We start from the raw sequence: 14,961 nt of genomic DNA, 5'->3' as shown, positions 1-14,961 counted from the left end.
ACTTAAAATATACCCCTAGATGTTCTAGACCTTTACTTATTTTCTTAAGTAATAAGTATTCTATATAAGTGACTTTTCCTGTGGTGTTAAGTAAACCACACCCACTATATACTTATTCACAAAAGAATGTGTGGAGAAGTGTGGGGGGGAAATGGTGGAATAACATTGAATAATATGGAATTTAGGACAATCGTAATGGCAAACTGATTCAAAATATCCATTCCTCCTGTTTTATAGAATATCCACAATAGAATTTCAAACCCATTCTCCCAGCGAATGTAAGCACATTTCTTTAGACTGATGCTGAAACATATGCACAAAAATACACCACACAGCATGTAGAATAACAGTATGTAATATAACACAATACAGATAAAGAGTATACATGCAGAATTCACACACTCATACCTACAGTGACTAACCAGCCACATACTGTAGTGTATATACGTACATCTGATGTGTGCTGACTAAAACTCATGTGAACATACAATGACAAATGTATTGATTGAATAATATGTCATACACATACATCAGCATGCACATATTCCTATGCATGATTCAATGCATGTATGTGCCATATGTTTGCATGCATCACAATGACATTATACAGCTTTACATCTACCACATGCCTGTAAACAGAATGGAGGAGCACGTATCCATGTGTAATTCATGCAGAGTGGCACGCAAATGTCAGTAACCCACTAAACGTTCCACAATATTGTACTGACATACTACGCACAGCTGATACAGACCCCTCCTCCCCCCTACACACACACTGCACAGAGCATCCTCTTCCATCTACCTCCTATCTTGTATGCTCTGTTGCACACTCACTCCCCTCATAATCTCCCTCCAAACAGACATACACCAGACCCCCCTTTCTCCCCCAGGAGCCTCTCTCTCTCTTCACCCTCTGATTGGCAATTTCACATGCTGTCCAGCAACCATAAAAATTTGTGTCTGAAGCTGAAGCTGCATCTGGTTGCTATGGCAATGGGCTGTACCGGCACGCGGCGTGCCAGGGCAATGGTGATGTATATTGCAAGGGTTTAAGGAGTGCTCAGCTGCTGCAGACAGTGCAGGCAAAACCAGGTCAGGGAGGTTGGACTATGCAGGGGGATGTGGGGTTGCAGGACTGTATAATGATAATGAAGATCTTTATACTAATAACTATCCTGTGCTGTAAAATGAGCCGGAGTAAATATCAATACAAACATATGATACTATAAAGTGATATGACGTATCCAGTAACTCATGTTCACAAACACATGTATGTATAATGGTGCTGGATATCTGCACTGCTGTTGCTTTTTACAATATACTCAGGAGACACAAGGGGTAAATTTAGTGAGAGTTTTTAGAAGTGGATATGTTGCCCATAGCAACCAATCAAATTCTAGCTATTATCTTATAAAAGGTGCTAGTTAAATGTTAAGTAGAATCTGATTGGTTGCTATGGGCAACATCTCCACTTCTAAAAACTCTCACTTTAGTAAATTTACCTCCAGACTCTGTATGGGCATGTTGATAAACATAAACATGATAAATACAACACAATGCAAAGACACGGGTTACTTACTAACTCATACTCAAGGGGACAAATGTGACTTAAATCATAGCAAAAAAAACAAATAAATCAAAGATTTGCTTTTATCTTACTTGCCCCAGACAAACGAGATGAAAGCTAATCCTGAATGGTTGTTATGATTGTAGTTCAGATCTGCACTTTTAAGCAATGTTATTAAATAACCCCTTAACTACAAAAATAGACCACTGTATGATGACACATACAGTGGTCGGTGATGCTGTGTAGTGTAGCGATACAGAATATTACTGCACTTTTATTCTGATGTGCAATATTACGATGTATTTGTACACTGCCCATAAAAATACTGTGCAATAGAATGGTGTATAATGATAGAAGCTATTCAGATACAGGTGGTTCAAAAGCAAGTCATAATGGTACCAATTAAAATAGCAGTCCAATCTCAGAAAACCTATATTTCAACAGATACATTAATTAGATACTGGAGAAAGCACCTGCTTTATTTAAAAATTGTCTTGATTGAGATCCACCAATCTGTCTACGAAACATGCTGAACACAATCCACACTGCTCCATAAAATGATGATGAGAATGTATACATTGATAATGACCAAGCCTCCCAGTATGATGCTGTAATAATGAACATGCTGTGCCGTATAATGATGCTGTATATCTGTACATTGATAATGAACATGCTGGGATCTGGAATGTATAATAATCAACACACAGCCTTGTATCATGATGGCTCCGTCAACTCAGAGGAGATGAAACAATGTCCAGGGAACATTGCTGGACAGATACCCTGATCAGGGGCAGTATTACAGGATACATACCTCCCCGGCTCTCGCTGTCTGCTGGCTTCACCTGAATGGGTCGTGCCATCTGGAACCAGAGAACACGCGGGATAAATGTTTCTGCCCCAAACCTTCATCCATTACCCATACATACATGTTTTGTTTCTGCTTGTTTTTGTTTTGCAAGTGCCACATTGTACACTTGAAGAAAAAATATGGATAAGAGTTTGCAATCTATTTTGAATTTACAAACCAATAAAGTATAATAAGAAGTATGGATCCATCTATTTATAAGTATCTAATGTCTTTTATGCACAAAATGGCACTTGCCCAAAAATGGTTCGCAACTGATGTGTCGGCATCAAACCGCTGTCAAAAAGAATTTCCTGATTAAATGATTTCACTTTTGACATGAACAGTTGTAGATTGTGTGCAGTGGTTCAGGATTAGGATAAGTGCCCACTGGTGTTAGAATTATGTGTTTAACATGCATTTTTAAAGCAAGAAAAAGCATGTAAACAGATGGGAAAATAAGAATCATTGTACTAATTGAGAACATACCTATTATTACGTTTTAGATGAGGTTACTTACATTTTAACATTTCCGTGCATTTGATGTGTTCCAGTGCAGTTAAACAATGATAGATTCATACCTTATTATGCAAATAAAAATGCATCTCAAACGCCAGTGGGTACATAGCTTAAGACTGTTTGGCATCAGTAGAGACAATTACGTGAATGGTAACGCTGGTGTATATAGAGAGAAAGAAAAAGAATCCCTCCAAATTTAAGTTGAGCTTTCGCCTTATGCCACCGTGCATACATGCACTGTAACTTATTTATACATCCTTCATGCTCATGCTAGATCACTCATCAGCCAGTTATCCATGATCTTTTACTGAACTGATGGACAAACAGCCAACTAGAAACAAATAGATAGAAATCTAACCTAATAGCATTGTGCTAGCCATGGTGCTGATTTAAGGCTGTGCCTCCTAAAGCTATGTAATAGACAATGCCTCTCCCACACATATAGAATATGGCATGTAGAGATAAAGATGGGAAGAATACAGCATCTCAGAAATCTCTCAGTGTGTCAGGAAATCACCTCTGGCCTCGCTGTCTACAGTCACCTTGGAAATTCAGTTTGAAGCCTGATTTGATCACAAAGCCCTGAGCATAACTCTGTGTAAGCATTGTCATTTGTAATCTATAACTATCAGATACTGTACATGCATTCCGAATTTAGCAAAATAAGCCTATGTGTACCCTATATACTGTACAATATGCATCATTCTAAGCTTATTTCAAAGCACAAGTATTTATACAATATTTACAGCATACATTTTAGTTTGGATGTGAAGGAAGGCATCAGGATTATTGCACCCTGTGGGGGTGTTAGATGTAAATGCAATTTGCACTTTTCCCCCCTGCAAATTGCCTTTTTTCTTTTTATTTTTTTACTGCATATATGCACCAAAAACTCATCCATCCCAAAGGCGAATGGGACGCATTTTGTGATTACATCAAAGTACAGTAAAGGCGAATTTGCGCACAATGCATCCCATCCATGCTTCCGGCAATGCTCTTGCCGGAAGACGGATCACTTGCAGGTTTTTGAAAGTGGTACAGCATACAAACTGTTGCTAGTTACAAACGATGTGTGCTTCTGGATGGCTGATAGCAGTTGAAACCCCCCCCCACACACACACACATACTATTAGTAGTGCGGCTACTGCAAACTTATTGCATTGATATTTGCAATTGGTCCGCAGCATGAAAGCAATTGATTCTTTAGAGGGGCAGGTAACGGATGCGTATTGACTTGATCATAATTAATACTTTCAGTTTGCATTTACGCCTGGGTTTATTCTCATTTTACATGGTGAATGCAACCTTATAATTTATTAATAACCCTGTCCAGGCATAGACAGACAATAATGTGTATGAATTGTGCACTATAACTGTAGCATTAACTACAAAGACAGACCTCCTGGAATAAACTTGGCATATAAGGTACGGTACTATTCCCAAAATGCATGTATCTTGCAATATGGCCAGTTTGACAAGCTAAGCAGAATGCGCCTTTTTTTTTTAGGGCGCATTTACACTTGTGATTTAGACGCAAATTCTGTTTTCTTTTTTTTATATACTCTATTACTTTTTTGAAATATAATTTAAACCTTATATGATTTGTCATTAAAAGTTATCTTGTACTTTGAATTGCAAAACACAAGGTTGCTGTTAGGTTCCTCTTTAAAACCTTAATTACATAAAATGCAAATAAGTACCTACTGTATCTAGCATTATAAAGGTGTAAACTCTTTAACATAGAGGCCTTGATTCAAAGTTGGACGTAAAAGCGCATGCAGCAGCATCTATTGGCGGTTGCCCGAGATCCAGTCACATTGTTGACAGTTGACATTATGAATGTTGAAATGGTTGACACCACAATTTCAACTTGGTTCAACGTATCGACAAGCCCCATGTTGAATCCTCAGAATAGCGACTGTTCACAATGTCAACATCTGAAATATTGCCATATAAAATGTAGCTATTCTCAGAATGCCAACATTTAATGTCAGGCAACGCCGGGAGGGATAGGGTTATGCACTAGGGGGAGGTTATGGTTAGGCTACAGGGGAAAAGGAAGAGGTGTTAAAACAGGTAATACCTAACCCTCCTAGTGCCTAATCCTATAGTCGGTACACACTTATCCAATCCTCAGCAGATCTGACTCCCGACTGACCGGTTTGTCCGACATTGGACTACTTTGTACCCTCCACTGACCGACCTTCACCCGATCGCCGGTCGGTTCTCCTGGTTTTTAAACATGCTTAAAAACTAGGAGACCCGACTGCCGACCAGCCATAGTAGTGTAGGCTGCTGAGACCGGAGCTGGCGACCGATATCCGGTCCTGGCAGCACAACACACCATCAGTGTGGCGGCGGTGTGGCATCCGGGCGATCCCAGCACCGTCCGCTACTGTTGAGGGACCCAGCATGACATGGTGGTAGCGGAGTGATGAATTGGGCCTGGTGGCGGGAGGTGGCAGAGGGCATGACAGCAGGACCGTAGCCTCTACTTGCAGAGTTCAGCAGTGGCCAGTGTGCACAATGGCGGTGTTTTCCAAATATTAGCAAGCGCGAGGTAGGGTCAGTCAGTCAGTCTGACGGTGGAGGAGGAAAGAGGAAAAGCCAGGAAGAGCTCCCGAAGATAAAATACACAGAGGAAGTCCTGAAAGAGTGGCTGCCATGCAAAAGAGCCATGCAAAAATTATTAAAAATAATGTCGGAAGTCATGGTGAAGGCGGCCATGCAAAAGAACTTACAGGCCGCTGACCCCCTAGTTGATGGTGCTGGCTAATAAACTATTATAACAATAAGTGTCTTTTCTCTATTTGAATATTTTTTTTTTACAGGCGGACTACAGGTGCCAGTGGGCACTTTATGTCCGGGTATGCTGGCACCTGTGGCTCTTTAAGTGCCAGCATGACAGGGCAGGCCTGCTGGGACCTATAGACAGCCTGTCAGTTACAATGAACCCTTTCAACCCAGGGCTGGTTGTTGCTCTGGAGGGGGGACTACATTTTATTTTTTTGGGTTCCTTTTGAAGTAAATTTGTTTATGACTGACAGCCACTTTCAGCAGACTGTTTCAGCAGGCACAGATTGGAGGTCTGCTGACAAATTGGACAAGTGTATAGTCGTGGATTGGATGTAGAATCTGCGAGCAGGTATGTAGTAGGATTATATAAAACAGTATGATCTACTGAGGATTGGACAAATGTGTGCCCAGCTTTAGGGTTAAGTACTAGGGGAAGGGTTATGGATTAATGGGAAAATACTCACCTAAACTGCCGAACCGTCAGACGTCTGTGCAGGAAGTTATAGTCACATGACTGCTGGGACCCGGAAGCCATGCTGTAGTGACCGCTGGGATGTTGTGTCGATATTCTATTCTTCATCCGGGAAGACATGATGAATGTCAACTGGTCACTGCTGAGCACATAGACATGCTGCATGCCGACATTTTGTAAATTTTGTCATTATCGCGTCGACCTAATGCATGTCAACATGATAACTGTCGACCTAACATACCATACCTGGTCGTGCAAGGACTGAGACGCCCACTTTCAGCATCCGAATACACAGTACGTAACACCGATTGGTGCCACCATCTGTCGCACCACTGAAACTTGCACCAGCCCTACATCAGGTGCAGTTTCACCATTCAAGTATGGCCTCCTGGGTGAGCGGATCACTAAACGGACCATTTCTGTGTGCATTTCTAGCTACCTCCCAGTCACCACTCAGGAACACCCATCACTTTTCCACAAACCTTCTGATACTGTCTGTCTATATGGTGATGAATGCGCCATACCAGTTTTTAGAAATGTTTGTGCATGCGCAGATGTAATAAATCGAATTGTGTGCAGCTTCAAATCAGGCCCAAATTCTGTTTTGGACTTTCCCTATCCTTTATATTTTAATTTTGCTCCTCTTTGAGGTTCTATTCATATAAACTCTTATTACTTTCTAAAAATATCTGGCTCAGAAATTAGCGTTAATGATATAAAACTATACAGATTATACAGGAAGGGTACGGGATCCCGGTGGTGAGAATCGCGACGCCGGCATCCAGATAGGGTTAGAATACCGACACTTTGTCAGTCAGTATGCTATCCCTCCCCGTTGCCTAACCCTAACCTCTCCCCCTAGTGCCTAAACCTAACCTGCCCCTTCCCGCACCCTGAACCTAACCATGTCGTTATTGTTCAATCGCTCATTTTAATCGCCTAGTTGATACGCAGCATAACATTGCATTACAAGAGCCCACCCTGTCTTCCCCCACCCCACTGTTTGATCTGTCTCTCCTGCTCTTTCTCTCTTACCCAACCCCTGTTCTCTGCTCCCCCCCCTTAACCCCATCCTCTCTCTCTTCAACACCCCCTTTCTCTGTCTCTCCCGCCACCCCACAACCCTATTCTCTTGCTCTCTCTTCCACTCACCATTCTCTGTTTCTCATCCCACCCCTTCCCCTCCGTTCTCTAATTCTCCCTCTTCCCCACCTTGTTCTCTCTTGCCTCCGTTTTCTCTCTCTCCCTCTCTTTCCTCATCCTTGTTCTTTTGCTCTCTCCTTCCCTTCTCTCTTCCTACGTTACAGTTACAGAATTACATATATGTGGAATTGTGGATATATGCACAGACACATGTATATCATTTTCTTGCAGCTGATATTGGGTGTTTTTTTTCCCCTCCTTTCTCTGTGCCCCCACCCTCCTTTCCATATCTATCCCCCTCCTCCTATCCTATCCCTTATCTTACAGACTTACACCCACATTTTCCCCTCTTTCTCAATCTCTTTCTTAACCGTGGCAGGACACTTCAAACTTCCGGTTTGTGGCTCTCATATAGGCCAGAATTACATGAACCTTGGCGAAGTTTTATCCAAATAAACCGAAATTTATTTTGCCCGTTATTCAATATCTAAATCTTAGGAAGAGATCTTGCATGCGACAGGACCCCTGTGCTCAGGGACTGCTAAATATTAGCAAGGCTCTCATCTGTTTCCATATTATAAGTATGCTAGCATCTTGGGTGTCCTATTTATAATCCTTATGCATTGTTCTTATCTATTTCTCTGTTTCCCCTCTTTGTATTTCCAACCACAACCTGCATCCAGTATGACTGTGTGATCCAGTGTTTCCCAAACCTCATGGCCCACTCACAGTCCAGGTACTAAATATATATATGTATTAATACAGGTGGATTAATTATTACCTTGATTTATACAGCTGCGCTAAAGCAGAGATATCCCTAATGTCAGGCCTGTGAGTGGGCCTTGAGAACCAGGTTTGGGAAACAGTGACCTGATACTGTGTATATGTGCATGTATACTGCGTAGTATGTGACACTGAAAGATGGGTGTGACTGGAGTACCTGATCTGCCCTGCTGCCCAACTCAGTACTGCCACCTGGCTGGTAAGCCTCTGCATCTGCTGCTAGAGTCACGCATTCTCGCAATGCAGGATGGTTAACAAAAAAAGAGAGTGAACCCACCAGTTTTAGAATGTCTTCCTGCTGCCTATTCATTCCTGATGAAATACTCTATTTCAGCTTGCAGTCTCCGCACAGTCCCTTTGTCATTCTTCTGGAGACTGCTGCAGGCAATGGGCAGCCACACAGGCACTTCCATGGAGGCAGGGAGGGTGCAGAGAGACTGAGGGGAGACTGGAAGGGTTTGGAGGGATCAGTATGTTAAGAGCTGTCACAGAACACTTGCATACTTGATGCTCAGCTTCCCAGGCAGCAATGCTGGCTGGCAGCAGTAAGGCTAATCTTACCGCTTCACCATCCCACTGTGATGGCAAACGTGCATGTGTGACTTGGTGTGCCATCTCATGCATACGCAGTGGTCTAAAAGCCCTGACTTTGGCCTTTTTAGCTAAAAATCAATAAACTGTTGAAAAAAAATGAAAAAATAAAATCCGAAACATAATATCTACTAGTAATTTGTTTCATTAAGTAAAGAATTTTTCCACCACCTGCCCTGCTTTGCCAGCCTGATATGGCAAAATCGATAAGAGGATTGCGTTCCATGTCTTGACATACAAATATAATATTTATAATATGCAGCAATGGACTTCTTTCATTTACTTTTTTCTATTGAAACTTAGTATATCTGTCCATGGTGTATTCCAATTATAAAAACAGCCAATTATACAATACTCTCCACTAATCTACAGATCATGTGACCTACCTGTTCCTTCATGTGCAAGGGCCATTTTCTCCTTACTGGCCCAGCAGCATGCAATTCTCCAGTGGGCAGAATATTTCTGTAATGGCTATGAAATATATGTAGGACGCTCACACTCTGCCATATCCAGTGAGGAAAATGGCGGAGCCCCAGCATATCAGCATATTTTGTTATTTTTTGTACACATAATCTTGTGACCACATAAGTATCTTTTAAAGTTTGTGCATTTGAAGAAATCATGTATTGACTACAGCAAATTATAAAGTCACCTCAGTGTTCCGTCACCTGTATAAAAGCACAAGCCAGCAAGGAACTCCGTAGTTGCTGTTAAATCTTTATCATTTACATTATCCTGTATATAATGTACACATGTATTACTGTCACAGGTGCATTATACTGTACTGTATATTGATATACATAGTTTTGTAGGACTGTATAATTTCATCCAAATCATGACACCTGGTGCTCCAGCCAATCAGCTCCCAATTGTCATTTTTCAAACAGGTGACAGATGGGAGCTGATTGGCTGGAGCATCATTTATCATACGCAACGAGTTTTATCAATCGTGAATAATAAAATTTGTTGATAAATGAGGCCTTAGGTGCCATATAGCCTTACCGTATGTAGTAAAATAAGAATCTTGCCACATAAGTGTCACAGCAAACTTTTATATTGTAGTGAAACAAGCAATATATTAGTAGCTTAGGTGCAGCAAACATCATCCATCATAGTTCGATGTGTGTTGTGTGACTGGACCATGCTTGCCTACTTTTGAAACAGCTTTTCAGGGAGATTGTGAAAGCAACGCCTATGAGCGCGGCGGTAAAGTAGGATTATACTGCTACATCTGAAAGGCATGTTGTAATTTGACTTACATCCACATGTAAATGAGCCCCAAAGCAATTATTAAGATCTACACGTTGATAAAAACACACCTATACTTTTCAGAAAATACATGTAGACATAGGGATCATTGTGCCTTATAACCAATACAGGGAAATGGCACTTATGATGACATTTGAATGTCTATATCCCTGATTCATTTTCTTCCTCAAGTATATAACAGCTAAATAATGGGGGTTATGTGCAATCAGGGAGATTACTAGACTCTTCAGGGAGACGGGGAGATTGCTACTATTTCAGGGAGCCTCCCTGACAATGAGGGAGAGTTGGCAAGTATGGACTGGACCAGATCGCCCCACTCACCATGGCACAGGGCACCGCAGGGCAGGGGACGCTGTTCGGGCCTGTCAATTTTCCTGTTTATTATCATTCTCACTTGTAGCTTCCTCTTCTTTTACCCCCAGCATCTCCTGGCCGCCCCTATCTCTTCCCTGACCCTTCCCCATGAGGCCATGGCCCTTTTTCAGGTCCACTATCTTATGTCCCTATTTAAAAAAATGGGTGGGGGGGAGGGGCACCAATGCTCTCTCTGGTACATGGCACCAAAAAGTCTAGTTACGGCTCTGCCAGTATGTGTCACTGTCCCGATGAAATGTTATGGCAAGCGTGCAGGCAGGGCCCTCTAACCTATTTGTCTGGTTATTCATTCCCAGGCTTGTTTAATTACTTATTGTAAAGCACTGTGGCATATGATGGTGCTCCGTATATAACAATATACACTAGTGATGATTACATGCATTCAAGTATATTTAGCTATAAAATATGCTTTCAATGCATGCAATGCCCCTTGTTTTCTTTTCTCTCTCACTCCTGCATTCTTATCACTGTCTAAACATATCCCTGCCTCTTTCTGTCTGTTTGTGTATGTCTCTGTGCTTCTGCCTGGGGCTTTGCATCTGTCTCTCTGTATTTCTGTGTCACTGACTCTGTACTGTATCATTCCGATCTTGCTCCCATGTCACCCGGCTTGGTGTGTCTATATGAAGAATCGTTATTATGTATTGTGCTCTCTTTTCTACCCTTTGCTTTTTGTTTATCCCTCTATCTTAATCCTTTCAATTACACTTAATTTCTACTTCTGGATTACGCTGTCCATGTTCTTTTCTCTTCCTCTGCTGGCTTTCACCTTCTGTACATAGCTGTTCCCCAGCTGTTCTCTCCCACACAGCACACATACAAACCCCCCTAGTGTTCAGCACTGTCCCTCTACTAAGCTAAAAGCTCTGGGAGATCCACAAACAGATGGAGCTGTGGTACAGGAGGGGAGCACATAGTATCTCAGATTAGCTGGGGGGTTGGGAAAGGCTTCTGAGGGACAGCAGTGGAAATCTGGTACCCCTCTACAGAAATGAGTTGTGTTCACTGCAAAATATAGAGGTATGCTGTAAATACTGACATAACATAGTGCAATGTGTATGTAAATACAAAAAAAACATTTTCTGATAAAATACAATAATAATTCTGTTTTTATAATTCACTAGCAAAATGAACAACATGCAACCGCAATAATACAAATGAAAAAAAACATTGCTAGCATGCACAGTAAAATATACACATCCGGTAGCAATACAAATCTACAAAATGCAAAGCAATGCATGTCTACAATATTTACAATCTTTGCAATATATGTCTGTAACATGTATAGCATACATAGATAAATGCACAAAGATTACATGCAGATTCATATAAATAAATGGCTTGAATATAAGTATATGTTTTTACACATAATTGCAAACATAAAATGCTGAGCAGTGCTTATACATCTTTTTAGCATGCAGAACAAATGCAAGTCTTTCTCATGCAGAGCAATGTATGCCATAGCACAGAGCGGCACATATATGCTCAAAGGAACATATACACTCCACACGCTCCAGACACTCCAGCCTACCCCATACCTCTCCCCTCCCCCAGACCTGTCACTCTAGCTATAACAGCACCTCTCTGAAAAGGATGGGGTTACCATGGAAACGGCTATTCACTGCACGGAACCTGACATTTGCTGTCGTCGTGGCAACCAGCGCTTAGAGGCACACGCCACTTGTACCTTGTTGTTTCTTCAATGTCTGTGTATGTGCATTTGTGTGTGTGTCTGTGTTAAATGCACAGAAGCTGACACCGAATGAAAAGCATAAATTGGGGGAAACCATAAGAGAGGTGCATCAGAGAGATTCCTGGGCACTACCTAGACAGGCATATATTCATAAACACAGCATCATCTCTAATTCAACACACTAAGACTTATCGGATTCCTATATTCAAAATAGAAAAAGGGACGATACACATCTGCGCTTATTTTGTGCCCATGGCACATTCTGTCCAGGCCGCAGTCACCGCGATTTTAATGGTAAAATACAAATAAATGATCCCTGTAGTGAATAGAATTATCAGTACACACATGTAGCCTCCGCAGTCTATCAAGCATTTGGAAAATTGGCAGTCTACTGACAATACTACTTGCTATAGAGAGCGAATATGTCTATTTTACCATCCATTCAAGCTTTATGGCTCTATTCATTGGGCGGTATTCAATTGTTTTGCCCCATTGTGCGCCCGACAGGAGCTATTCAATCGTTGCTCCTGTCGGGCGCAATCAGCTGCCGGCGCACCATTTCAGCACGCAGCCCCAGGGGGGGGGTGTGAGCTGAAATGGCCGAGAAGTTACCTGTTTGGGCATCCAAACAGCACTTTTCTAGATTGCATCCAGCACTTTGGTTGTAGGTAGCCGTTTTACGCGGCTAAACCCGACCACTATGGGCGCGATCAGCATGAAAATGGGCATCAATTGAATAGCACCCCACGATCTCCGAATGGACCCCGATAATTAATATTCTGATTTGCTGAGAGCGCCGGAGCAATTCATCCTTGCTCCGACGCGGAGACAGCTGATCCAAAAATCAGCTGTCTCCACAAGTTTTTTCACTGCTCTTTTCGGTCAAACATGTGCACAAAAGCCATGACGTCTGGTGGAAGGAGCCGCACAGGGCAAACCTGGGACTCCTTCCCAGAGGGAAGGAGCAATGTGAGCGGTGATATGGGAGCATTCGCCATCTAAAGATGGCAAATGCACCCGCAGTCAAGCACCAAAAATATTGTATTTTCGGAGCTTTTTTAATTCTGTCCTCATACTAGTGTATGGGGACAGCGGGCCATTCCGCCAGTGGAAGGTAAGTAGGAGATATCTGTGATATCTCCTGTTTTACCTGCTTGATGAATAGCCCGAATACTTAATTTCTACAATTGCAGGTGAAAATGTTCATTTTCACCTGCTGTTGGAGAAATTAAGTGATGATGAATAGACCCCTTAGTATTTACAGCTTACATTGAAAATACCATGGGTGCAAGATAAGTGCTTATATGCATCCTCTCTAATACTCTTACAATATTATTTAATATATAGGGTTATGCTGAAAAACGGGTTACTCCTCCATTTAATACCCCTTTTACACCAAAATCCAGGGTCTGACCCTGGAATTTGAACACTGGTCAATCATGGGTCGAACTCGGCTTCAGACCCCGTTCACACTGCAATTCGACCCGGGTTATTCCCGGGTTTGCCCCGTTCACACTGAACCCGGGTAATCCCTGCTTTTCCCTATAGATGTCATTAAAAATGGACAGCATTGCTACAGGTTGCTGTTCTGGCTGTGGCAGGCTGTGTATTAGCCTGTGTTTGTGGCTGCTGGTCAGGCTGTGGTGCAGCCTGCAGTTCTGGCTGTGTGCCTGCCTGCTTTTGTGGCTGCTGGTCAGGCTGCTGTGGTGTAGAAGGATAGGCAGGCAAGCGATGGCTTCATGTGTGTCTCTCTCTGCAGGGCACTGACAAATTACATCACCTGCCTGTGCCCCAGAAGCTCCAATCAGCATCTTTCAGAGCTAGCCGGGTCAAATAAGCAGGGTAGCACCCGTTCACACTGCCTCATGACCCGGGAACAACCCGTGTTCAACCCTGCTCTCAACCAGAGTAAGATTCCCAGGTAAATCAACCCGGGAATTTTTTCTGGGAGCCGTTCACACAGAGCATCGACCCGGGTCGACCCGGCAATAACCCAGGTTATTCAGTTGGTGTAAAAGGGGTATAATGCTCATGCATCAAAATGAAAGATCAACTTTCAAGCGACGTACTCATGGCATCAATCTCAGTTTTGTGTACTTTAGCTCTGCATGAAAGCTTGTCAAATGCTACATGAAGCTTCATTAGTTCTTCATATGCTTATTGTATGTTTATGAAGCTGTTTAGAAGAGTTTTGCTTTTATTTTATGTCACAGAAATCCCAGATACAATTAAGAATTCCTTCATAGTGGTGTAGTAAGAATGTTAAAATAGCTACATAGATTTGTTTAGAATGCATAATTTCATCATTATTGTTAACTTGTAAGGCACCACAAAACTTTACAAGGTTGGACATCATGAGAAATGCAGTCCCACATAAAAAGAGACCAAGTACAAACAAGGTGGACAAAGGAAGTGTAATTATGAGACATTGGGGCAAATACAAGTAGCAGGTAATTGTCAGCCCGGACCTATTCAGTTAGGTCCAGCATTCCCGTGCGCTAAGCCCCAGAGGGAGCACTTAACGCAAATTTTTCCACACAGCCTCAGGCGCTGCAAGGAAAACAATCCATGTTCAGAGCACCTTCTGGGACTTAGCGCAAAATGTATGGTTTACCGCATGGAGAAAATGCAGAGATATTATATAGCTCGGACCTTTACCCACGCAGTAAACACTGCAGTTAACTGAATTACCAAATGTTCATCGTCTGCTGCACGGCTCTGTCAGTCCCACCATTGGTTGCCGGTTTTCTACCGTATTCAATACAAAATACTGTAATACCCCTTTTACACCAGAGCAAAAACCTGGGTTTTTGCTGGGTCTACCCAGGTCGCAGCTCAGTGTAAATGGGTCCCTGAAAAATAACCTGGGTCAAGTGACCCTGCAATCCAACCCAGGTAGCTACCAGGGT

At 42.3% G+C, this 14,961-nt stretch overlaps 1 protein-coding gene across 1 annotated transcript in view; it reads right to left on the bottom strand.

The window, feature by feature from the left end:
* The window catches only part of CELF5 (CUGBP Elav-like family member 5), a 148,959-nt gene that overhangs the window by 22,612 nt on the left and 111,386 nt on the right, over positions 1-14,961 (bottom strand). Inside the window, exon 3 of the mRNA XM_088478461.1 lies at positions 2,379-2,427. Coding sequence (XP_088334587.1) covers positions 2,379-2,427 — 49 coding nt within the window. The remainder of the gene's footprint in view (positions 1-2,378; positions 2,428-14,961) is intronic.

This window comes from Taudactylus pleione, unplaced genomic scaffold (assembly GCF_031769625.1).
Source record: "Taudactylus pleione unplaced genomic scaffold, aTauple2 ptg000214l, whole genome shotgun sequence".
NCBI lineage: Eukaryota > Metazoa > Chordata > Amphibia > Anura > Myobatrachidae > Taudactylus > Taudactylus pleione.
The sequence above is the reverse complement of the archived record's forward strand: the minus strand, read 5'-3'. Positions and strand labels throughout refer to the sequence as shown.